At 42.2% G+C, this 26,624-nt stretch overlaps 1 protein-coding gene across 2 annotated transcripts; it reads left to right on the top strand.

The window, feature by feature from the left end:
• The first annotated feature begins 13,088 nt into the window (after positions 1 to 13,088).
• LOC106569466 (ETS-related transcription factor Elf-1) lies at positions 13,089 to 26,584 on the top strand. Of its 2 annotated transcripts, none has more exons than XM_014140837.2 (8): positions 13,089 to 13,283; positions 19,238 to 19,873; positions 20,449 to 20,569; positions 22,058 to 22,168; positions 22,607 to 22,762; positions 22,963 to 23,031; positions 23,783 to 23,975; positions 24,093 to 26,584. In XM_014140837.2, exons 2-8 carry the CDS (start codon positions 19,802 to 19,804, stop codon positions 24,745 to 24,747), a joined length of 1,377 nt encoding a protein of 458 aa, XP_013996312.1. In that variant the 5' UTR covers positions 13,089 to 13,283; positions 19,238 to 19,801; the 3' UTR covers positions 24,748 to 26,584. The 2 variants fall into 2 exon arrangements, with proteins under 2 accessions (XP_013996312.1, XP_013996314.1); XM_014140839.2 differs by lacking the exon at positions 13,089 to 13,283 and adding an exon at positions 15,486 to 15,719.
• The last annotated feature ends 40 nt before the right edge of the window (positions 26,585 to 26,624 follow it).

Here is a 26,624-nt window from a genome sequence, read left to right as displayed (position 1 = left end):
TTCCTAAAGTTCTCGCAATAACTTTTTGGCTTTCTTTTCAAAATGTGTTTCAAAAACAGTTCAGTGTTTGTCTCAAATATGATCATTTTAGTATTCTGTAGCTTTGTGGACTGCCACCCAATTGTAAAAGCGGATTGACTTTATTATGCTTTAATAGCGATCATGACAAGCTAAAAGGACTTTCGCCGCTTACTGGGGAGTCGGATGAGAGGGAGGGGAGAGGATATATTTGAAGTTTTTCTCTCCATATGCCTTGTGGTTTTTTGCCAAGGGATCTGCTGGTGTGTTATTGAGTATGGAGCACAGTATTGATATTGTTGTATATCTTGTACATACAGTAGCTGTCCTGTGAGTGTATGGTTGTGATGATGTGCCTGTCAAAGGTTGTGTGCTTTATATTTTCCCAAAAATGTAACAAAATAAAAAGATTTACGTTTAAATAGTATTTTTAAGACCTCTAGAATCAGACATAATGTAATCTACTGTATCACTACAGTCAACTGTCTGATAAGGACTGAACTAAACCAGAGCCTGCAGCTATACTGAGCCAGCATATATATTAAAATGATATATTTGACTTAGTACTGGTGAACTGCAATACTCTTCAACACTGTGAGGGATTCATTTTTTTTAATGGTTTTATTCTACTCCCCTTTCTCAGAGCTGTTTCCCTGCCCTCTCAAAACTGAGTGTGAACAAAGGCACCCATCATGTGAGACATTCTCTCTCTCTCACACACACACACACACACACACACTCACACAGTGATTTGACTTGGGAATGTCCCTATGGGCCAATGCAGTGTCACGCATGTTACATTACGCGTGAAAGACGGCAGGGAGCCTAGTGGTTAGTGTTGGGTCAGTAACTGAAAGGTTGCTGCATCGAATCCCTGAGCTGACAAGGTTAAAATCTGTCATTCTGCCCCTGAACAAGAATGTTCACTGTTAGGCCGTCATTGTAAATAAGAATTTGTTCTTAACTGACTTGGCTAGTTTAAAAAAATTTAAAAATAATCTATCCCTCTATACATCTGTCCCTCAATACATCTGTCCCTCTACACATCTGTCCCTCTGTCCCTCTACACATCTGTCCCTCTACACATCTGTCCCTCTATACCTCTGCACCTCTGTCCCTCTATACCTCTGTCCCTCTATACATCTATCCCTCTATACATCTGTCCCTCTATCCCTCTATACATCTGTCCCTCTATCCCCCTATATATCTGTCCCTCTCTTCTGTCCCCCTATACCTCTGTACTCTCTATACCTCTATACATCTGTCTCTCTGTACATCTGTCCCTCTGTACATCTACCCCTCTATGCATCTGTCCCTCTGTACATCTAGCCCTCTATGCATCTGTCCCTGTATACCTCTGTCCCTCTGCACCTATTTACATCTGTCCCTCTACATCTTCCCCTCTGTCCCTCTATACCTCTGTCCCTCTATACCTCTGTCCCTCTATACCTCTGTCCCTCTATACCTCTGTCTCTCTATAACTCTGTACCTCTGTCCCTGTATACCTCTGTCCCTGTATACGTCTATAGATCTATCTCTACCCATCTGTCCCTCTACACCTCTCACATCTGTCCCTCTGTCCCTCTGCACCTCTGTCCCTCTGCACCTCTGTCCCTCTGCACCTCTGTCCCTCTGCACCTCTGTCCCTCTGCACCTCTGTCCCTCTGCACCTCTCTCCCTCTGCACCTCTCTCCCTCTGCACCTCTCTCCCTCTAAACATCTGTCCCTCTAAACATCTGTCCCTCTAAACATCTGTCCCTCTATACCTCTATACACCTGTCCCTCTATACACCTGTCCCTCTATACACCTGTCCCTCTGCACCTCTATCCTTCTCTACATCTGTCCCTTCTCTACATCTGTACATCTGTCCCTCTTCTTCTGTCCCCCTATACCTCTGTACTCTCTATACCTCTAGACATCTGTCCCTCTAAACATCTGTCCCTCTAAACATCTGTCCCTCTATACCTCTATACACCTGTCCCTCTACACACCTGTCCCTCTGCACTCTGTCCCTCTGCACCTCTGTCCCTCTGCACCTCTGTCCCTCTGCACCTCTGTCCCTCTGCAACTCTGTCCCTCTGCAACTCTGTCCCTCTGCACCTCTGTCCCTCTGCACCTCTATACATCTGTCCCTCTCTACATCTCTCCCTCTATACCCTTGTCCCTCTACATCTGTCCCTCTCTACATCTGTCCCTTCTCTACATCTGTCCCTTCTCTACATCTGTACATCTGTCCCTCTTCTTCTGTCCCCCTATACCTCTGTACTCTCTATACCTCTAGATATCTGTCCCTCTGTACATCTGTCCCTCTATACATCTGTCCCTCTATCCCCCTATATTTCTGCACCTCTGTCCCTGTATACCTCTGTCCCTGTATACCTCTGTCCCTGTATACCTCTATAGATCTATCTCTATCCATCTGTCCCTCTATCCATCTGTCCCTCTATACACCTATACACCTGTCCGTCAATACACCTACACCTCTGTCCCTCTACACCTCTGTCCCTCTACACCTCTGTCCCTCTACCTCCATACATGTGTCCCTCTATCCCTCTATATCTCGATCTCTCTATTCATCTGTCCTTCTTTACGTCTGTACTCTAGCCCTCTATACATCTGTCCCTCTATGCATCTGTCCCTCTATGCATCTGTCCCTCTATGCATCTGTCCCTCTATGCATCTGTCCCTCTATGCATCTGTCCCTCTATGCATCTGTCCCTCTATGCATCTGTCCCTCTATGCATCTGTCCCTCTATGCATCTGTCCCTCTATACATCTGTCCCTCTAATCTGTCCCTCTATACATCTGTCCCTCTCCACATCTATCTCTCTCTACGCCTGTCCCTCTACACCTCTATACATCTGTCCCTCTATCCCTCTCTACATCTCTTTCTCTGCCTCTGTCCCCCCCTACACCTCTGTCCCTCTATACCTCTGTCTCTTTATACCTCTGTACCTCGATCTGTCTATACATTTGTTCCTTTGTCCCTCTATACATCTGTCCCTCAGTCCCTCTACATCTGCCCCTATATCCCTCTATACACCTAACCATCTGTCCCTCTAACCATCTGTCCCTCCATACCCCTGTCCCTCTATACCCCTGTCCATCTATACAGCTGTCCCTCTACAACTCTATACAGCTGTCCCTCTACACATCTTTATCTCTATAACTATACCTCTGTCCCTCTATACCTCTGTCTCTCTATACATCTGTCCCTTTACACCTCTATACAGCTGTCCCTCTATATCGCTATACATCTATCACTATATATATATATATATATATATTATAAATGTGTCCCTCTATACCTTGATCTCTCTATACCTCGGTCTCTCTATACATCTGTCCCTCTATATCGCTATACAGCTGTCCCTCTATACAGCTGTCCCTCCAATACAGCTCTTTACAACTCTCCCTCTATACAACTGTCCCTCTATACCTCGATCTCTCTATACATCTGTTCCTTTGTCCTTCTATACCTCTATCCCTCTAGCCCTCTATACATCTGTGCCTCTATACATCTGTACCTCGGTCCCTCTATACCTCTATACACCTATGCATCTGTCCCTCTATACATCTGTCCCTCTACCTCCATACATCTGTATCTCTAAATCTATACCTCTGTCCCTCTATACACCTATCCCTCTATACACCTGTCCCTCTATCACTATACAGCTATCCCTCTATACATGTGACCCGCTATCTCTCTATACATCTGTCCCTTTGTGCCTCTATACGTCTGTACTCTAGCCCTCTATACATCTGTCCCTCTATCTCATCTGTCCCTCTATCCATCTGTACCTCTACCTCAATACATCTGTCCCTCTATCCCTCTGTCCCTTCACTCCTCTGTCCCTTCAACCCTCAATCCCTCTCCCCAATCCTCCCTCTCTTTGCTGTAATTCTCAACAACAGTGCCAGTGATGAGTTCTGGGATGTATTCATTCTGCCGATTCTGTTGCAAAACATTTCTTAAACGAGACGAAACCAGGAGGGACCTACCTGAATTTGTACTATAGAAACTCTCGTTTTGCTCTGTTTGCTTACGTTGGGTTCTTAAACGGTAAACGATTTCCATAATAAATTCACCCCTGATGTTTGGAAAACAGAGTGTGCTATCACAGCTCCTTATCGAATCAGTGTCTATCCCTGAACCCTGCATGGATGGCAGCATTAGGAGATCAACAGACTATCCAGGTGTGTGTGTAGGGTCACGGTGTTATAGGATAATGGGTGGGCAATAAAACACACATACTGTACTTGTCTTTGTTCGAGGCATGTTAATCTTGACTGTAGCTCATATTAGAGAGAGTTTGAACCAAACATCCCCAGTGCTGCTCTTCAGTTTACTCTCCAACTGATGAAGAAAACCCAACCAAAATATTCGGGGAGATTTATGAGATTGTATGAGTCTCTCCCTTAGCCTCAATTGCCCCATACTCTCTCATCTCTCTCTCATTCCCATTTCCACTTGAGTTTTCAGATCATAGATGAAGGAGAGGAGGGCCCTTTAGAGTCAGGCTATGGAGTCCATGTCACTGATCCAGCCGAAAGCTGGTTTATCATGCAATTCAGATTTATATCAATCTCCAGTAATCAGGACACACACACACACTGTACGCACGTGCACACACACATATTGTGGAGCGTTTGTCCATCTGGCCGAGGTAACAAACATTTAGACAGAACAAATAAAATAGTCCTGCAGAGTGTGTGTGTGTGTGTGTGTGTGTGTTCTGACAGAACAAATAAAATAGTCCTGCAGTGTGTGTGTGTGGGTTCTGACAGAACAAATAAAATAGTCCTGCAGTGTGTGTGTGTGTTCTGACAGAACAAATAAAATAGTCCTGCAGTGTGTGTGTGTGTGTTCTGACAGAACAAATAAAATAGTCCTGCAGAGAGTGTGTGTGTGTGTGTGTGTGTGTGTGTGTGTGTGTGTGTGTGTGTGTGTGTGTGTGTTCTGACAGAATAAATAAAATAGTCCTGCTGTGTGTGTGTGTGTGTGTGTGTGTGTTTTGACAGAACAAATAAAATAGTCCTGCAGTGTGTGTGTGTTTTGACAGAACAAATAAAATAGTCCTGCTGTGTGTGTGTGTGTGTGTTCGTTCTGACAAAACAAATAAAATAGTCCTGCAGTGTGTGTTCTGACAGAACAAATAAAATAGTCCTGCTGTGTGTGTGTGTGTGTGTGTGTGTGTGTGTGTGTGTGTGTGTGTTCTGACAGAACAAAAAAAATAGTCCTGCAGTGTGTGTTGTGACAGAACAAATAAAATAGTCCTGCAGTGTGTGTGTTTTGACAGAACAAATAAAATAGTCCTGCAGTGTGTGTGTTTGTGTTTTGACAGAACAAAGAAAACACTCACTCTCCTGGCTCTACCATAAAATCACTTCAATGCAAATATGTTGAAGTAACCCAAAGTCAAGATCTTCACTCCACCAAGAGAAGCTATGTGGGCCTGGAATGTGTGTGTGTGTGTGTGTGTCATGCACACGTGCACATGTTTCAAATACATAGTGAGGAGAAACAGAGAAGAACAAAGTTGCCACAACTTTGATCCAAAGCTTCATAAATAACTCATGGACATATGGAGAACAAGATGGGCACACCAAGCTTTATGTTAAATCCAGGAGAACAGAACAGAACCGGCTGAGTTGAAAAGAAGAGGGTCAAGTCAAGTGTTCATGCCAACAGAAAGGTTTGATCAGTTTGTTTTGTGGAAAATTCCTGGGTTTTCTCCCTCTATTCTCCAGTATGAGAGTAATGGTCAGACACCACAGACAGTTTCGTTCTTTCTATGTCCAAGAACCTGTCATCTTCATTTATGCCATTTTATGGTCATATGATACACGATGCAATAGAATGTGATATGATATAAAATGTTGGCGTAAAACACTATAGAATTGAGTACTATGCAAATAGCCCAGTCGACATTATAAAAAATATATCTTCAATAAGATCACTAGGATCTGTCAGTCTCTTCAAATGAGATCCTCGGAAGATCTATATATCTATACCTGCATGTGTTTCCTAAATCTGACAATACTGAGAAGAAGGACCTGACAGTGTCCTGAACTGTGTAATTTCAGAGGCTGGATGAAAGGAGTGGAATATTTGCGTTGCTCCAGGAGTTATCATGGGAGAATGTCTACAAAAACTATACACACACACATGCAAACACGTACGCAGGCTGCGCGCACACACACACACACACATATTCATGTACACAATCAGACTGTGTCCTTTGCTACTTTATAATAACAGTAGGGGGAGTGGACCTATCTTTTTGGGCCAAGTTTATACACCGCAGATAATGGCAGAGGGGGAGGGAGAGAGAGAAAGGGAGTATTAAAAGCAGAATATTGCCTTTAATGGCACTGAAAACAACAACCAAACACACAGTATTATCTTTCCTTTTTATCTGTTCTGGATAGAAGTATGACAACTGGCATCACATTCTCTTGTCTATGTGGCACAGTGGCACTGTAGGGCGGTTCTACACCAGCGGGAGTTTTGAGATATTCACATTTTGAACGTATATTTCAGAGTCCAGACATGCGCCATATGTTAGAGTACACTATAAGGAGTATAATAACACCAGGATGTTGTCTGTATCATGTACGGGTCACATATTATAGGGTCTGACAGGTGGCATGTATAGCAGGGCTGGGAATTGTCAGGGACCTCACAATACGATATTATCACAAAGCTTAGGTGCTGATACGATATGTATTGCTATTCTAACGATTCTATATGTATAGCGATTCAATATTGCAATTTTATTGCAATTCCATGGTCCAAACATTGCTCACCATACAGTATGTCTGCTGCAGAGGGACATGAGAAAACATGGAAATAAAAGTGCTTAAAACAAATGGGCTCCCTATTTAAAAAGAACCAGCTATGAAGGAAAAATAGTTGCGTTTTGTTGCAGGTACAGCCAACTAGTGCAAAAATAATATTGCGATATTGTCAAAACGATAGGATATATTGTAAAAAATAATATCCGATATGTAACTATATAGATTTCCTCCCCCATCACTAATGTATAGGTCTAAAAAGGGCCTAAAATGGGAATTTATCATGATTTACAAAAAATGGTTTGTGATACAAATGTAAAAAGCATGTTAAACATCCTTAGTTCAATGAAGTTCCTATGTGAGAATTGAGAAAACAATCTGAGATACCCAAAATATTTTCCGCTGTCGTGGAATCCCCCTATATGTCACCCTACCACACACACACTTTTGTACAGCTAACCTTGTGGGGACACACAATTCAGTCCTATTCAAAATCCTACTTTCCCTAATGGATACTCTTACCCTAACCCTAAACTTAACCCTAGCTCCTAACCCTCAACTTAACCCTAGCTCCTAACCCTAAAACTAAACCTACAGTACCAGTCAAAAGTTTGGACACACCTACTCATTCCAGGGTTTTTCTTTATTGTAGGATAATAGTGAAAACATCAAAACTATGAAATAACAGATATGGAAAATGTAGTAACCAGAAAGTAGCCACCTTTTGCCTTTGACAGCTTTGCACACTCTTGGCATTCTCTCAACCAGGTTCACCTGGAATGTTTTGAAGGATTTCTTGAAGGATTTCCCACATATACTGAGCACTTGTTGGCTGCTTTTCCTTCGCTCTGCGATCCGACTCATTCCAAACCATCTCAATTGGGTTGAGGTCAGGTGATTGTGGAGGCCAGGTCATCTGATGCAGCACTCCATCACTCTCCTTCTTGGTCAAATAGCCCTTACACAGCTTGGAGGTGTGTTGGGTCATTGTCCTGTTGAAAAACAAGTGATAGTAGCCTAGTGGTTAGAGTGTTGTGCCAATAACCGAAAGGTTTCTGGATCGAATCACCGAGCTGACAAGGTAAAAATCTGTTGTTCTGCCCCTGAACAAGGCAGTTAACCCACTATTCCCCGGTAGGCTGTCATTGTAAATAAGAATTTGTTTTTAACTGACTTGCCTAGTTAAATGAAGGTTTGCTGGTGACACTGATAGTGTCACCAGCAAAGCACCTCCATGCTTCACAGTGGGAACCACACAGGCGAAGATCATCCGTTCACCTACTCTGCGTCTCACGAAGACACGGCGTTTGGAACCAAATATCTCACATTTGGACTCATCAGACCAAAGGACAAATTTCCAACCGTCTAATGTCCATTGTTCGTGTTTCTTGGACCAAGCAAGTCTCTTCTTATTGGTGTCCTTTAGTAGTTGTTTCTTTGCAGAAATCTGACCATGAAGGCCTGATTCACGCAGTCTCCTCTGAACAGTTGATGTTGAGATGTGTCTGTTACTTGAACTCTGTGAAGCATTTATTTGGGCTACAAAAACTGGTAACTCTAATGAACTTATCCTCTGCAGCAGAGGTAACTCTGGGTCTTCCTTTCCTGTGGCGGTCCTCATGAGAGCCAATTTCATTATAGCGCTTGATGTTTTTTTGCAACTGCACTTGAAGAAACTTTCAAAGTTCTTGAATTGACTGACCTTCATGTCTTAAAGTAATGATGGACTGTCATTTCTCTGCTTATTTGAGCTGTTTTCGACTGAATATGGACTTGGTCTTTTGCCAAATAGGGCTATCTTCTGTATACCACCCCTACCTTGTCATAACACAACTGATTGGCTCAAACGCATTAAGAAGGAAAGAAATTCCACAAATTAACTTTTAACAAGGCACTCCTGTTAATTTTTTTATTTAACCTTTATTTAACCAGGAAGGGCTCATTGAGATTTAAAATCTCTTTTTCAAGAGCGTCCTGGCCAAGATAGGCAGCGCCAAGTCATTACAAAAATGACAGACAAACAACATGAAAAACTACAAGTAATCTAGTAAAAAACATAGAATTAACAAAGAATATAACAAAATCAAAAACAGCAAATTAAAAACATTGACATGTCAGGGAATCAGTCTCAAGATCATTCATCAGTGATTTAAAAATACCAATCGGGACAAGTTCTTCCAGTTTAAAAGTATTTTGTAAGGCGTTCCAAGACGATGGCGCAGACTACATAAAAGCCCTTTTACCAAATTCAGTTCGGACAGAAATCCGTTCCAGGTGACTACTTTGAAGAATCTGAAATATAACATATATTTTGATTTGTTTAACTATTTTTGTTGGTTACTACATGATTCCTTATGTGATATTTCATAGTTTTGATGTCTTCACTTTTAATCTATATAGTAAAAATAAAGAAAACCCCTGGAATGAGTAGGTGTGTTCAAACTTTTGACTGGTACTGTAACTCTAATTCTAACCTTAACCCTAAACCCTCTAGAAATAGCATTTGACCTTGTGGGGACCAACAAAATGTCCCCAGTTGGTAAAATTTTTGTTTGATTAGTATTCTTGTGAGGGGTCCCGACCAGAATAGTTAAACACGTCCACAGACACACACACACACACACTCCCTCGCTCCCAAATGCCTGGGAGGAGTGAGAGAGCCAAGCTTCCAGGTCAGTAACTGACAATCACAAGTGCCTGATTTACTGACTGTATTAGCCAAACACTGTTTTTATTATTATTAGAACTAGTTCTCCATATTATTCCTATTTCTGTTAAGCTACCCAGGAAAGCGCTAAGAATAGCCCTAATAGGAGTGTGTCCCCAGAGGTGTGGAAGGAAGCTAAAGTAATTCCACTGTCTTAAGATATCTCTCGTCAACCATCAACTAGGATGGTTGACGAACCTAATCAACGAGCCTAATCAACCGCCTAACCATGTTTGACCAAATACAATGCTATTTTCAGAGAACAAGTTAACAAGTTGACTTTCAGTATGCATGTAGAGAAGGGCACTCAACTTGTATTGCACTGACTCAGATGACAGATGATTGGTTAAAACAAATGGATAACAAGATGATAGTTGGAGCTGTATTGTTAGATTTCAGTGCAGCCTTTGATGTTATTGATCGTACATCATTATTGAATAAACTCACTTGCTATGGTTTTACATCACCTGCCATCACATGGCTGGAGTGTTATTTATCCAATAGAACCCAGAGAGTGTTCTTCAATGGAAGCTTCTCTAACATCAGATATGTACAGTATGGTGTCCCTCATGGCAGTTGCATTGGTTGGTTACTTTTCAACATTTTTACAAAAGGAATTGCCACTGGTATTACAGAAATCTAGAATGACTATGTATGCGGATGATTCCACACTCTACATGTCAGCACCCAAAGCCAGTGAGCTAGCTGCAATTCTAAATAAGGACATACAGTCAGTATCACAAAGGGTGATTAATAATAAACTGGTCTTAAATGCATCTAAAACTAAAAGCATTGCATTTGGTTCAAAACATTCTCTAAGACCTAAACCTCAACTGGAGTTGTGTATGTAAGGTGTGATCATTGATCATGTTGAGGAAGCTAAACTCCTAAGTATAACATTGGATGGTCAATTATCATGTTCAAGTCATATTAACAAAGTTGTTATGAAGATGGGGAGGGGTATGTCTGTTATAAAAAGATGCTCATCATTTATGAGACAAAAATCAACTGTACTAGTTAAGGCTCTGGTCCTGTCCCATTTTGATTACTGTCTGTAATATGGTCAAGTGCTGCAAGGAAAGACCTAGCAAAGCTGCAGCTGGATCAAAACAGAGCAGCACACCTTGCCCTTAATTGCACATACAGAACTAACATCAACAACATGCAGGCCAGTCTTTCCTGGTTGATGAGAGATTAACTGCTTTTCTTCTAGTTTTCATGAGAAATATTACAGTGATGACAATTTCAGATTTTCTGCATAATCATTTAAAATTCAGCTCAGACACCCATACCTACTCCACAAGACATGCCACCAGGGTTCTCCTTACAGTCCCCGAGTCCAAAATGATTTCACGGCAATGCACAGTATTATACAGAGCCATGATCACATGGGACTCCCTTCCATTTCCAATTACTCAAGCAAACAGTAAAATGACATTTAAAAAACATCTCATGGAATGGTGGGGACTATGTGGACTAGAGTATGTGAGTGGAGCTGGAGCGAAGCGAGGAGCAGAGTGTGCCTAATTTGTAGTTTCCACAACTGAAGTGTCCACAACTGATGTAGTGTTCACAACTAAGGAATCATTGTGGAATCTGAAAATGACATGTATCCCGAAAACATGATGATGCACTTAGTACGTGCACATGCTAACAGAAAGGAACGAGCTGGGTAGAATACTAAGGTTGTCATTGTAGCAAAGTATTTATGAACAAAAAATCTAATCTCTTAAACGTTTCATTCATTTTTGTTCTATTATCTATATAATAGGCCATAATAGATTTTGGCCCAGTTGTGGAAACTCCCACATTCAAGGAGCTTTCTGTTTAAATTGGGTAATTTTGCCTAAAAACCTTTAGGACTACCTAAAGATTTTTTTTTTAAACAACTCTGCATCTCTGCCCAGCCTGGCCAAAAGGGTGTTTACCATCCCCAGTGGCTCTGCAAGTGTAGAGAGGATATTCTCTGCTGCTGACTGGCTCTCCAGGTCCCATCGCATGAGCCTGAAGCCACAGACTGGCCAAACTCATGATTCTAAAAATGAATTCAAAGGCACTAATAACACATTTTTCATTTAATTTTAAGTAAGTCACAGCCTATATGCACAATTTATATATAGACTATAATGAGATACAATGAAATGTTTAAATGCTGAGCACTTTATGTCCCTTCCAGCTTGTTGTGTTGCACTCGCAAATGCTTCACAATTAATTCATTTATAGCCTAAATAATACATTTTTGTTCCTTCTTAGGCTCCCTGTCTGGTTCTTGACCTATTTATGCTGTTTAATATGACAAGTAGCCTATTTGAAATGATATGTGCTTCTTACATTCACCTTTTCATGTTTATTCAAATACTTTTCATTCAAATCATATGGTTTGGTTTCAATATCTCAAAACCAAATGGTAGGTCCAAGTAGTCACAAAAATAAAATGGGTGTTGGTTAAATTTAGATTTGAATGAATGGAGCGAATTTGGAGCGGCAGTTTTTTTCCTGTGAGTAGGGAGCGGTTTTTAGCAGAGCAGTTGGAAAGGATGTGGAGCGCTGGAGCGATGTGCGACCATCGCTCCATGAGCAAGATTTCCAACCACTCAACTCCGCTCACATACTCTGACGTGGACACACACAAAGAGACACACTGTAACACACACATTATTTTTGTTGTTGTATTGTTTGTATATACTGCAGTTGTATTTTACATTTGTGTGACTGTCCTTGTCTATTATTGTATCAGTGTTTTGTTACTTGTCATGTTTTGTGTTTTTTGTTGACCCCAGGAATAGTCAATGCTTTCTGCAAAAGCTAATGGGGATCCAAATAAACACACACACACACGACTCAGGAGAGAGGAATGCCCCCTACAGGCCACAGGGAATAGTTGTTTTAGCATGTGGTGGCATTCCCTTTTGAGCGATTAGGGACCTGCTTGAAGCCGGAAATTAGCAAATTGGATAAGTACAAACCAGGTTTCTGTACATTGCAGTTAACCAAGTTCCAGTCATGTCAGATCAGTGATTACATTATAGACGGGAGGAAGGAAGGATAGGCCTATATTGAATTATGCATGAATGTATTAGCAGTTCTACACTCCAGTACGAAAAAGAAATGTATGCAGTCACCACTGTAAGTCGCTCTGGATAAGAGCGTCAGCTAAATTACTAAAATGTCAAATGTAATAAACACGGCCACTAGGGAGGTCTAGTGACTATGTAATTGAGAAACACTGTTGTTCATCTCACATACATACCTGGCCCTGAGCGGTGTGTGCGAGTGCATGCATGTGAGTGTGACAGAGTGTGTACTACATGGTATTGTTGCTCTGCCCTCTGGAGATTTGCAAAGACCGTCGTATACCTGTGTTTACCTTAGATCAGGGTTTGGGAAATGCTGCCTTAGATCATTGCTGACAATGGTCGCCAGCGGTTACCTCTACTTCAGGACAGGTGGCCAATAAGAATTCACGGTGGGAGGGGCCCTTAGGGGAAAGAGGAAGCAGAGCAGTTGTTTGCGGAGAAGGATGAAGTCACCCCCTGGATACTGATCTGAGGTCAGCTTTGTATTTCCCCCCTAGTGGTTACTGTGAGGGTTTGAGGACGTTAAGCTGAACCTATATCTGTGCCAAAAGGCATTCTCTAACCGGAGTTTGTTTTATGTCACAGGAGGGGTAAAAAACTGTTTCCTGTTCTCAGCTTTGTCCGCATTGTACCAGCCAGCTGCTACACACAGACACAGCACAGCAGTAACATACAACAGAAGGTAAGCGCACTGCTCCTATCATAGAGCAGAAGAGATAATAGACGATTTTACAAAGAGAATGCTATTATGTTAATAATAGGAGGTGGGTCTGTGTAGTACAGGGGTGTTAAACTCATTCCACGGACTGCCGTGTCAGCGGGTTTTTGGTTTTTCCTTCCAATTAAGACGTAGACAACCAGGTGAGGGGAGTTCCTTACTAATTAGTGACCTTAATCAATCAAGTACGAGGGTGGAGCGGAACCCGCCGACATTCGGCCCTCGGTGGAATGACTTTGACACATGTGGTGTAGTAGATTGAGGCTGAAGTGAAAGTGAAAGTGTTTAGTGCTCTACAGTTGAGCATTGCAGAAACCCCAAAACTGAGGTTGTGCGTTTGGCATGATCTGTGTGTTATTGAGAATACATACATATCTTATCTTATATCTGTTTAGCTTTAGAGTACTTACATAAAGTATCCAAGCACCTGTGTCTTTGTAGTATAAACATAAATATTGAACAAAAATATAAATGCAACAATTTAATTGATTTTACTGAGTTACAGTTATGAGGAAATCAGCCAATTGCCATAAAATCATTATGCCCTAATATGGATTTCACATGACTGGGAATACAGATATGCATATGTTGGTCACAGATACCTTAACAAAAAATGGGCCTCACAATGGGCCTCAGGATCTTGTCACTCTATTTTCGTGCAGTCAAATTGCCATAGATAAAATGCAACTGTGTTCGTTGTCTGTAATTTATGCCTGCCCATATCATAATCCCAATGCCACCATGGGGCACTCTGTTCGCAACATTGACATCAACAAACCGCTCGCCGACACGATGCCATACACAAGGTCTGTGGTTATGAGGCTGGTTGGACGTACTGCCAAATTCTCTAAAATGACTTGGAGGTGGCTAATGGTAGAGAAATGGCAACAGCTCTGCTCTGGCAACAGCTCTGGTGGACATTCCTGCAGTCAGCATGCCAATTGCACGCTCTCTCAAAACTTGAGACATATGTGGCATTGTGTTGTGTGACAAAACTGCACATTTTAAAGTGGCCTTTTATTGTCCCCAGCACAAGGTACCCCTGTGTGAGGATCATGCTGTTTAATTAGCTTCTTGATATGCCACACCTGTCAGGTGTATGGATTATCTTGGCAAAGGAGAAATGCTCACTAACAGGGATGTAAATAAATTTGTGCACAACATTTAAGAGAAATAAGATTTTTGTGCATATGGAACATTTCTGGGATCATTTATTTTCAGCTCATGAAACATGGAACCAACACTTTACACTTTGCGTTAAAATTTTTGTTCAGTGCATATGCGAGCAAACACACACACACAGGGCCACACATTCACACACACACACGTACACACAAGTCATACACAGAAAGGGGGTTGCGATTTTAATCTCACCAAAACACACAGCTGTGTTACTCAGAATCGTCACATAATTCCTCCATGTTAGATTGGCCAGGCCCAGTCACGCCGGGCAACAGGGGAAGCTTATCAGCTCCTCACCCTATTCCCCTACCAGCCTGGCCTAATTCACAATGCTCTTTGTACACACACACAGGACAGCGAGTGTGTTATGGAGCTTATCACTGTCCCTAAGGGTCTGGCAGCAACTTCACAGGATCAGATCACATGACTGAAGACACAGACACCAACACATGTGATGGATGAACCTCTAGATGGACTGTGTCATGTCCCAAATATTCTTAAAAACCTCCTCTCGTCACCATTGTCCAGGGAAATAAGGAGTCATTTAACAATATTGGGAAATAAACAGGACACAGAGAACATGGGAAGCGTTAACGATAACCCAACATTCAAAACAACCACAATACAAAATGGCCGCCTGGCAGATGTACAATGGAACATTTCTCTCCGTGGTGACAGCTGTTCCAGCGTTGTGTTTGGCTCCCTTCCGCTCTCTCAGGAGGAAGTGGAGCCCACCGAATGGGTTGTGCTTCCTGTGCGATAACAGCCTCAGTCGCATCTTGCTCTCTCAGCCGTCACATGCACGCGCGCACACACACTATGGAAGAAACAGCACATATAGCAACATATCTACTGAACAGGCAAAACAGAAAATACTGGCATTCAAAATGCATCGGCATGAATATAGCATGCGTGATGTCTGACCTGTGAGCAGCTCTCAGGCTGTTTCAAGGGAAGTCTCCTCTCTCTCTCTCTCTCTCTCTCTCTCTCCTCTAAGGAGTTAAGGATAGAGTGGGAGGAGCTCAGGTAAACACAGGCGTGTAGCACAACAACTGTCGTCATGGTGCATGTTACCTGTACGTGGTTGTTTACCTACTGTGTGTGAGAGAGAGAGAGAGAGAGAGAGAGAGAGAGAGAGGTCATGGTAGGCCAGCAACAGCAAAACAGGATTTTCTGGTGCTAACAACAGTCAGTAACTGCCTGAAGAGAGGAGGACAGGTGAGTAAAAGAGTGGAGAGAAAATGTGAGTGACTGAGTGAACAAATAGAGAGGTGGAGGAGAGAGGGGAACACCGAGAAAGTAAAGGAGCGTGTGTGTGTGTGTGTGTGTATATGTTATCCTATCTAACGTTTTTATTTTTTTATTTCACCTTTATTTAACCAGGTAGGCCAGTTGAGAACAAGTTCTCATTTACAACTGCGACCTGGCCAAGATAAAGCAAAGCAGTTCGACACAAACAACAGAGTTAGTTACACATGGAATATTACACATGGAATAAACAAACGTACAGTCAACAACACAATAGAAAAGTCTATATACAGTCTATATAACGTGACAACGAGAACAAGGCCTTAAACACAGAGGACTGGGCTGGGTTGCTGTTGGGGGTTGATTGTTTCAGTCACGTGATGATGGTGTTGGGTCAATCCACGTAAAGAGTGTGTTTTGTGTCCCTTTGATATTTTAGAAGTTGTGCACCAATATTGCATTTTAAAAGCTTATTCAATGAAGTGTCCATTTAAATAAACCACATGGAAAATTCAATACATCTGTTTTTTTTTATATGAATAAAGACTTGCTAAAGCGTCCCTCTGTGACTTCTAGGAAGATTTTAAAGATTTTAAAGCCCTAGTTATTTTGTTGCTTTGACAAAGTGTCAAGAAATGTTTTTTTATTTCATGTGATCAGTGTGATCTATTTACATCTGTTCCTCATTTTAAGGTCAATCCAGTTATGGTGACTCTTTAGATTTTTTTTTTAAAGAAACATTGAACATTTAATTGTCAAATCATAGTGTAAAAGCAGGTTTTGTGGTGGAAAAGTGAGCAGGTCGATCTCACTGTAACAAGCCAACCGTGTTGTGTTTTTTGTGTTTTTACGCTTGCATTCAATTGCCCCACCCTGTTGCACACAATAAGCTTCCATTTCCTCTGTCACAGGGGGATTTATGGCTGATTTAAAGAGCCACTGAACACGCCGATTGACACGTGTTTTCTGTTGATCATTAGAAAAACAAGATTTCAGTCTTGGAAGTGTGTTTCTTGACCAATTCCGCGTGTGGTTAATGATGTTTGTCCCACATGAGACACTAGACATGGCAGCCTATTTCACATCCTCAAAACTCCCAGAATGAATCTAAAATAACTCAAGACATCTGTAATTTTAATGTTTTAGTTGCTCAATTTTACTAAGAGGTTTGGTGTAGTATTTAACAAGTAAATAAATGCGTGACGTCTTATGTAAACAAAGTCAGAGCTGTTGGGGAGGTCTGTCTCAATAGCTATGTTTCCACAACCTTGTCCAGTGATAATAAAAATAAAATTGTCTACATTTAGATAGTTTGCATAGAAACTACATGCAACAATTGTCTGCTAGGGTGAGTTTCCATTGATCTATCTTGTGTCTATGAAAACAGCTGGCTATAATGATATCAGGCCTTAAAAAATACATTTTTTTTTTTGCAAAAACCTACGGTGTAGAATAAAAATGTAGTGGTTGAAGTGTTTCCATTACCCATTTAGGCAAATTGTGCATTAATAAATTGGCGACTGCATAAAGTTATGCCCTCCCACCTATCTGTTTTTTGTTTCATGTAGCCCGCGTAAGCCAGCATGGATAAAATGCAATAATTGACTAATATTTTCCATATTCTAATAATTATCATGTGCCAACATATCGCCATGGTCCATGCCTTGGTGAAACTTGCATTCCTGTAGATCTGAAATAATTGGATGGTGAAACTTGCCAGCCAACCAGATAAGCAAGGCCAAGCATTTCAGGCATTCTTACACATCAGGACAATCCCTGTCCTGCAAAGAAACATCAATTGTTTTATTTTAAAAGAAGTAGGCATTTAGCATTAAATGTGGAGTGGAGCTTATAGTTAATGATTAGCCTACATCACGTGCCCGGCATACTTTCAAAAGTATTCAGCATTCATAATTTATTTGAAAAACACAGTTTCCACCATCATTTGTTGCAATAAACTAAGTTAGACAAAATAAAAATCAACCCCTTTTGAAAGGATACAATTTTTGTAGATCTTTAAGAAATATCACCTACATCTGCCGTTTCCATTACACGTCCTAATATTTTTTTGTTGCAACATTGCTTTTGTCGAATAAACCTGGGTTAATGGAAACCTGCTTTCTGTCCCTGCTATTGGATATTGGATATAGAGCAATCACCGCAGCTATTGGATATAGAGCAACCACCATTTTAGTGGTCAAATCAAAACGCAACCTTCATTTACCTGTTGAGACGCACGGATGTTCCATACTCCATTTTAGACGAGAATGACTTTATGACCTAATTTACACATTGTAGTCAATTTTGACACTAGAATAACTTTGTTACGGTATACCCTGTTACTTTATTTGGCATTTACTATAGTATTTTTTATTTATTTAACCTCTTAAGATGGGACAAACAATTTTTTTTGAAGTTGAACATGTGCTCTTTATGACAGACAGAATGTTAAAATTAGGTGAAATAAAAGTTTTTTTTCTTCTTCACCAAATTACACTACTCAAAGGTACTCAATTGGTGGAACTACAGTACCCTGTTATAATGATGTAGGAGTGATGGACGAAGATGTAGGTTTTTCAGTCTTGTTTGTTACCGATGCCTGTTAGTAACGCAACAAATCCTTTGAGTGTTTGTCTAGAAAATGTACATTACAGTCTGTCGGGGTGTGAAGAAATCCTAATAAGATTAAACAGCCGTCAAAAACACAGGCAATCATTACCTAGCACCTTTTGTGATTCCTCTCCTCCTCTCTGTAGTAATGTAACTCTGTGTTTGTCTGTTCGCTCTGTGCTTATCTCCCATATTAACTATTCCAAACACATTCCAGGCGTGCCTGCCCTGACCAGAGGGAAAGCACCATATCTCCGAATGAGGAGTTTCCCCTCCCTTCAAACTGACACACACACACACACACACACCGTCAGGGTGACCTGGCACAGTGTATGGATGATACACACCCTAATGCAGAAGTCCATTGTCCGACCTGAGCATTAGGTGCTCTGAGCAGGCGCAGTTGCTCTTTTTTGCCTCCTCCCACCCCTCCCCCATACACACACACAAACACACTCATGACGCAGTCCGGAAGCTTCTTTCCTGTTGCTGGTTTGGTCTCTTTAGAAGGGTAGATAAGAAAGCAGTGCATGTGAGAGCTGAGAGAAAGAGAGCAGAAGGTCTGTGTGGCATAATAGTGTGATAAGAGGGATAGGAATATAAACAGTTGCTTGTTATAAGAGGCCTGGGCTCAGTTTGACAGAGGACAGTGTTTTTACCCCTCACTAACAGACTGAACCCACAGACTGTTCTGCCAGCGGAGTTTATAGAGCCCTGATCATGTGATTCTGTTCACTGTCTGCACTTTGATCAGAACGAGTGTGGCTTATGAAGTCTACAAGTAGAGTTATCATGCCCTGAAGAGACTTCTCTAATGTAATCTCTTTCTCTTCTCCCTCCCTCCCTCCCTCCCTCCCGCTACCATCTCCCACCACCAGTCTCTCTCTGTTCCCTTTTCTCAGGTTGAGACCACAGGACCATTGGCGGCCTCCACTTCTTCATCGAGGGTAGAAACTTAGAAAGAGAGAAGGAAACAAGTAACTGTTTCTCCCTGCAACTTCTCTGTCTCTGCTCCTGTTCAGCATCTCATCTATGGAACATCTACTGAGGACCCCTGCAGGATTTTACCTCAACAATTTAACCAACTAGCCAAGCCAACTCTCTTCTGAGAGGTCAAGCCACTGCGCTGGAGTGAGGAACGAGTTACTAGCCAGCTATTTATCTGAAGTTACTTTCATTTAGACAGTTTAGTCACTGTGCTGTTCAGGCATGCAGTTAAGAGTGACTCATCCACAGGAGGACCTGTGAGAAACGGACAGGGGGAAGCTTTCGATACAACTCTCTCTGCTCTGGAACTTCTGGAACACAGAACCTGTGATTCTGACACCTGTAACTTCGATTCGGTGCTCTGGAACTTAGAACGTGTTGTGTGAAACTGCTGGACATCTGATGTGGAATGCTGGGATGATGACATCGTAGACCTGTTATTGGAGTATTCTGGGATGTCTTCCATGCTGCAGCAGACAGAACTCATCTTTGAGTTTGCGAGCGACCACGTGAACAATGGACTACAGGTGGGGACGACCGTGTGTGTGTGTGTGTGTGTGTGTGTGTGTGTGTGTGTGTGTGTGTGTGTGTTGTTTCCACACCAACAGATAAAACATCAAAGCCTCTTCTAAAGTCACACGTCAATGTAGAACCACTTGGGAAATGAAATATCAAAGTGCAGACAAGCTGTATTGAATCCAGAGATAGAATCTACATGTACAGTAGCCAAGGATAACATGATGATGACGTCAGCCATAGTTATTGAAACATCGGTACCAATTTACATTGGGAACATACTGACCTATTTCAAATAGGAACAGTGAAAGTAGTCCTCTCACTCACACCACTCTTAAGTTAAAACCCTAAAGCCTAGCCTCACTGTATGTCAGTGTACAACCTCTGCCAAGACTTCCGAATCTCATGGCACAGATGTTAGTACCCTTCCAATTTAACTGCAGAGTTGCTGGTTCAAGCCTTACCTTGGCTGTTGTCTTACAATATCAAACACTAGATATGGGAAAGTATTAAATAAAGCATTGGCTCGAATGTAAAATAACTGAATTGAAGTGAGTGACAGATCATTTGTCCCTGTGTGTTGCAGCTGGATGAGCACTTGGCCTATCCTGCAGTGATAGTGGAGCAGATCCCACACTCCCACCTGCTCTCCTACACAGGCCTGGCCTGTGAGCAGACACACACAGAAGACCAACTGCTAACAACAGGTAACAACAAACACACACGGTCTGATGAAGGCAATCTGGGGTTGAGCAGCTTGGCCTTCTTGGCATCGTCAACAGCACCTGTAGACAGAACAGACACTTTGACGTAGTTTTGTAGTAGATTAGGAGGGTTACGTTTGGGTAAGATGTTAGGGTAAAGGGTCTGACTAACAGGTAGGGTTTTTCTGTCTAGCCGGGGGGTGTAGGCGCCGAGGCTTCATTCAGCTCCTGAGAGAAAATGTCAGTGTAAAACAGGAGGGTGATATTCACATCCTAAACTGTGCTGGGCAAAACAATTCATGATACAGACTTTGTGCAGTCAGTCAGTACATTCAGGTGGTTAGCCGGTTAGCTTGCTATGGTAGAAAGGTTAGCTAGCACACTAGCTACTTCGACTAAGATGCTATCTGCTGTGTTTATAGCACATATCCTTACTGGAGTATATATAACAACTGAGCAGTTTCAGTCTAAAATACTGTAGTTTAGTACTGTGGCTAACTTAGCTTCTATATAATGAGGCATTTAGAAAGAATACCCTAGCTGGGTCATTGCTATAATGCGGTGTCTTTTCTGTCCGCAGGAAATATCACTTCTGTGTCCCTGATATCACTTTCCACCCTGTTAGTTTGTTGCAATTCTCCATTTAAGAAAACAACCCCTTGCTACAATACCCCACACTTTCTCAATGTGGTGTCATCTGTACTTAACTTTACTATTTATATTTTTGACAACTTTTACTTTTTACTCCTCTACATTCCTAAAGAAAATATGTAGTTTTTACCCCCATACATTTTCCTTGACACCAAAAAGTACTCGTTACAGTTAGAATGCTCAGGCAGGACATAATTATTGTCCAATTCATTCACCTATCAATATAACACATAGTCATTCCAACTACCTCTGTTCCGGCGGACTCACTAAACACAAAACTGCGTTTCTAAATGATGCCTGAGTGTTGGCGTGTGCCTGTCTGGTTTGCTTAAAATAAGGAATTTGATGTATAGAATTTACTTTTACTCAAGTATGACAATTAAGTACTTTTTCCACCACTCTACTTAAGTACATTTTTAAAACCAGATACTTTTAAACTTTTACTCAAGTAGTATTTTACTAGGTGACTTTTACTTTTAGTTGCACCATTTTCTATTTAGCTCATAATAATGGCTCAAACTGTGCAAATGGAATGGCATCAAACACATGGAAACCATGTGTTTGGTGTATTTGATACCATTCTGCTCCAGCTATTACCACGAGCCCGTCCTCCTCAATTAAGGTGCCACCAACCTCCTGTTATAGAAAGGCTGCTATGCTAGCTAACAGTGTAGTAGCTAGATGGCTCTCTTGTTTACTCCCACTGTCCCATCACTAGGGATAGGCCTACAGACAGAGCCATGATGTCATGCTGACACATTACCCTGCCTCTCTCTCAACATATCTTTATCCCAACCTCTCTCCTATCTCTCCTCTCTCCCTCGCTCTCTCCCTCTCCAGTGGAGGACAGTGAGAGTGGAGATGAGGAAACCATGGAAACACTGGTGGCAGCTGAGACTCTCCTCAACATGGACTCCCCTGACTCCCTCTCTCTGGACCAACAGCACTACAGTGAGACACACACACACACACAGCTAGTTTAAGTTAGTAGCTCAGTGAGTAACTTGTCTTGACTCTTAACTCAGTCTTTGCGTAAACAAATCTAGCAGGGTTTTGAGCTTGATGTCTACCATCACAATGGCCACATTCAGTTGCCAAACATTGTTGAACGTTGCAGATCAGAGCTGATATGATCCCTTATTATACATGTCAGAGAGGCATGTTATTCTACATAGCCTATTTCTATCGGGAACGTTCCAAAACACTGCATCCTGCTGAACGCGCCCCAGGTTTCTTTGTATCGCTCCCTAGTGCAAACAAGCATCTATATTTCTGCTCTGCTTGGAGCAGATGTATTCATCCTGTTCTCATATATAATCAAATTGTCTCCTTGTAGACTCATTTATTACACTGTAACCCCTAACAGTGTGTTTGTCTCCTCCCCTCTAGCCCAGCTGTACGTCCCCACCCTGGGTGATGTCATCACGTCACCCATTACCCACCAGTTGACGGTGTCAGCGGAAGGCCTTGTGGGAGCTCTGGGCCAGCCCCAGTGGGTCACACTGCAGAGGGAGACTGTTGCTGAGCAACCAAAGAAGAAGAGAGGTTAGATTGTCATTATCTGGCCATGCTTTCAAACTATAAATTGTAATCATAACCACAACAACCTTAGCTCGTATGCCTGCTCATCAGTTTTGACAATACAACTACTTTTTCTTTCTCACCTGGCCATTTATGGACTACTGTCATTTTGACAATGTCAACATGTCATTGTGACATAACAACTACTCTGTCATGCATTTTAGCTAAGAAATCCAAAAGGCCTGAATCCCCCACACCGGACATCACATTCAAGAGGGGCAAATACAGCAAAGGTACACACCAATGGCTGATCAATCACGTGACACCATTAATTTCTATGTGAAGACTCAATAGCGCATTTGAAGCCAAGGAAGTCGGTTAAGATGGCGTCTTATGGCTACATAACGGTTATTGCTATTTGGTATCCTTGGGACGTCCCTACCACATTGAAGTTTACATTTTCAAATGGTAGGGGTTTAGGGAGGTCCCAAGGACCCCGGACAGCACTAACTGATAACATACGCTCTTATTGAGTATCTCAAGTTGAAGACTTACTGGGGTACTGCAGGCAACTAAATGACCCTACTGTATGTGATTTTAAAATAATCTGGTCTTGTAGAAGCAATTATTGGTTCCAAGATTGTCTTAAAAATCTATATATTTACACAAAGAATGACCATGAAGATAGCTATTTTTCCATTCACTATAATGGGGATCCTGTTTTTTGCAAACAATGCATGCAGTACCATGGTCAGCCTTGAACTTTGTGGCTTCAATAAGAGGCAGTCGTTTTTTTAAATTTACGTCAGTTAAGAACAAATTCTTATTTACAATGACGGCCTAGGAACAGTGGTCCAACGCCTTGTTCAGGGGCAGAACGACAGATTATTATAATTTTTTTACCTTGTCAGCTCGGGGATTCGATCTAGCAACCTTTCGGTTACTGGTCAAATGCGCTAACCACTAGGCTACCTGCCGTTCTCCTCTGGTACATACACACAAACAGACACACACTCCATCTCACCTCTCCCTCATTTGTTTCAGGTAACACTATGTTCTTGTGGCAGTTCCTGATTGAGCTTCTCCAGGACAGACAGGCCTGCCCACGTTACATCAAATGGACCAATCGGCATGCAGGGATCTTTAAGCTGGTCAACTCCAAGGCTGTGGCCAGACTCTGGGGCAAACACAAGAACAAACCAGACATGAACTATGAGACCATGGGCCGAGCACTCAGGTATGCTGTAGTTACATCGCTGTAGTTACATTAATTACATCACAATAATAATAACTTCCAGTCTGTGTCCCTGCAGGTGTGTGTGTATCAAAGCTGTCCTCTCTCTGTCCCTGACAGGTACTACTACCAGCGTGGGATTCTGAACAAGGTGGAGGGTCAGAGGCTGGTCTACCAGTTTGCCTCTCTTCCCAAAGACATGGTCTTCATCAGCGACGACGAAGACCAGGAGGACCAAGACAATCATGAGGAAGAAGAGGACGATGATGGCGTCCCAGATGACCCAGAAGACAGTCTGCCCTACAGCGAACAATCCCTGGACGATTTAGGGTCCTACGAGCATTCTTTCCTTCCCCCTCCCCAGGCTACCAGAAGCTACCATAGGCCCAGACAGACCAGCACAGGTCCAGCAGCAGCCCAGCGGCGCCGACCCGGCCCAAAACCCAAGACCCCAGCCCCGTCCTTAGCCCATCGCAGGACAGTCCTCCGGCCACCAGGGGGCAGTCTGATCCAGCAGCAGCATCTGCCTATAGTCTCAGCTGAAATGTTGCGGACCCTACAGAACGTGCAGTCTCTGCAGCCTGGTCAGCATGGGTCAGTCTTCAGAACTGCTCAGCTGCTGGGGAGTCTGTGTGAGAGACAGGCTGCTAGTGCAGAACAGACCACCAGTCAGATAGTGAATCAGCAGTTACAGCCCTTGACCTGCCCTGTCAAGCAGGAGGAGCTAGAGGTTAGGACTGAGGAGGACCCCGACTCAGGACTGATTGTGGAGTAGGATGCCCCGAGACATCTGATCAGTATCAGCCACTGTCCTTGCCCCATAGTCAAGATGACTGCAGAAGACAATGATTTTCAAAGTGAGACTTTAGAGAAAGATGTTGGACAGTTCTGATGTAAATTTGATTTATTTTACAGATGTGACAGACCTGGATGGTCTTTCTCTCACTCTTACATTCCCTTATGCACCAGAGCCATTCTTACAGAGAGTTAACCAAACTGTCTTCCATGTTGGCACCAAACACTCAAATGTTGATAACATTCCTAATCGGCATTCTAACAAGAATGTAATTGTCTTAGAACTCTTGATACCAACATGGCATACATTCTAATTGCCGACCAAAGACATGCACTGGATTCTACAGCCTCGCTGCGGAGCATCCTGCACTGCTCTATCTCTGTTCGCAATTCAGCTCCACTGAATGCATGGGAGCTCGTGCGCTGTTCTTGTTCTCTCAATGTTCTTTTCTCCGCCATGACCAGTGCTTGCACTATTAACATGTACCATTTCTTTGTCACCACTCTCACCTACCAAAGTGCCTCAAATATTCAAACAGTAATTTTCCAGCTTTCACCAGACAGTCTTAATCTGTAGCACGCTAGCTACCACATATTGCTCCTTAACATTCTTATTTATGTGTGTGTCACTTGTTGATCTTCAACGTAAACACACTCATACTGTCACCCACACCAGTAGAAGACCCACCATCAGTACTTGAGGTAAACGTGTCCTAGTCGATGTGTTCAGGGAGTACATTCCATAGAGATGACACATCGCACGGATTGTGGTTCTAGTGTTTGTCGGCAGATCATTCAACGTGCTGTGTTGTAGGGACCACCCGCTGTAGACATCTGACTGCCTACATTTTCCACAGGATTCTATATGTAAAATCGGAAATTACATTCAGAGATGCTAAGTACTCTCGGCCAGCAAACACTACTGGTGTGTCTGAGCCCTTAACTTTACAGGCTTTTGGTTACATTCATACTTCAGTGGAGAATACAAATAAATACAAATCAAAAGGGATTTTCTGTTTCATTTTTGCAGCGGTACTGTTGGCTTTACAGCTTAATCTCGATGTTGACGGGGTGGCGGATGACTATCAATGATGATAAAAGAATGATAAAACTTCTCTCACGCTTTTAAGAGCGAGTAAACGTACTTCTGCCAGAGTTGGTAGTTGCCCAATGACCCTGATCTAAGGTTTTCCCTGGTCATCATTTGGGGACGGTAAGCTCATCCTAGATCTGCCCCTATGGTCAACTCCTACCCGGAGCCCTTCTGCCAGCAATCCTGTTAGCATTCCTGATATGCTGTAATAGTTATACATGTGCTTTCCTGGACCATGTATGCCTTGATATATAAATATATGTGTTTGTGAACATGTGACTTAACACTTTTTCTGTCAGTTGTTTCTCAGGTGCATCTGTGTTTATTCGCTGCACACACACAGTATACACCGTCCCAATTCCCAGATGTACTCATCTATGCAAAGAAGTATGATGATGTTGCTCCTCAGGCCTAGACTCTGATCTATGGTTAGTTTTGCTGATCCTACAAGGATGGCTTATATATATCCTAATAAAAACACATTTTCCCATGCAATCTTTTCCTTTGATAATATTGCCTTATGCTTCTTTGCTTTTGTATGAAGTCTCTGATATATTTGTTACTGCTATTGTGTGAGGAACTAATTGTGAAAATACTGTACCAGGCTTTTATACTATATGCATAGTATTGATGTTCATGCAGATGTTTTCATGCAATTTATACAGAAGGAGTTGATAAAATAGGAATTATTAAACTTGTTTTCAAGAAATAAAAGTTTTTTTGACTTTTTTTTTTTTTGACAAACCGTGTGAAAATGTTTCTTG

This window comes from Salmo salar, chromosome ssa14 (genome assembly GCF_905237065.1).
Source record: "Salmo salar chromosome ssa14, Ssal_v3.1, whole genome shotgun sequence".
Taxonomy (NCBI): Eukaryota; Metazoa; Chordata; class Actinopteri; order Salmoniformes; family Salmonidae; genus Salmo; species Salmo salar.
The sequence above is the reverse complement of the archived record's forward strand: the minus strand, read 5'-3'. Positions and strand labels throughout refer to the sequence as shown.

Coding starts and splice junctions, on each gene's coding strand:
- LOC106569466 (XM_014140837.2), top strand. CDS start 19,802: ATGTCTTCCATGCTGCAGCAGACAGAACTCATCTTTGAGTTTGCGAGC. Junction 19,874..20,448: donor ACGTGAACAATGGACTACAG/GTGGGGACGACC, acceptor TGTGTGTTGCAG/CTGGATGAGCACTTGGCCTA. Junction 22,763..22,962: donor GCAACCAAAGAAGAAGAGAG/GTTAGATTGTCA, acceptor CATGCATTTTAG/CTAAGAAATCCAAAAGGCCT.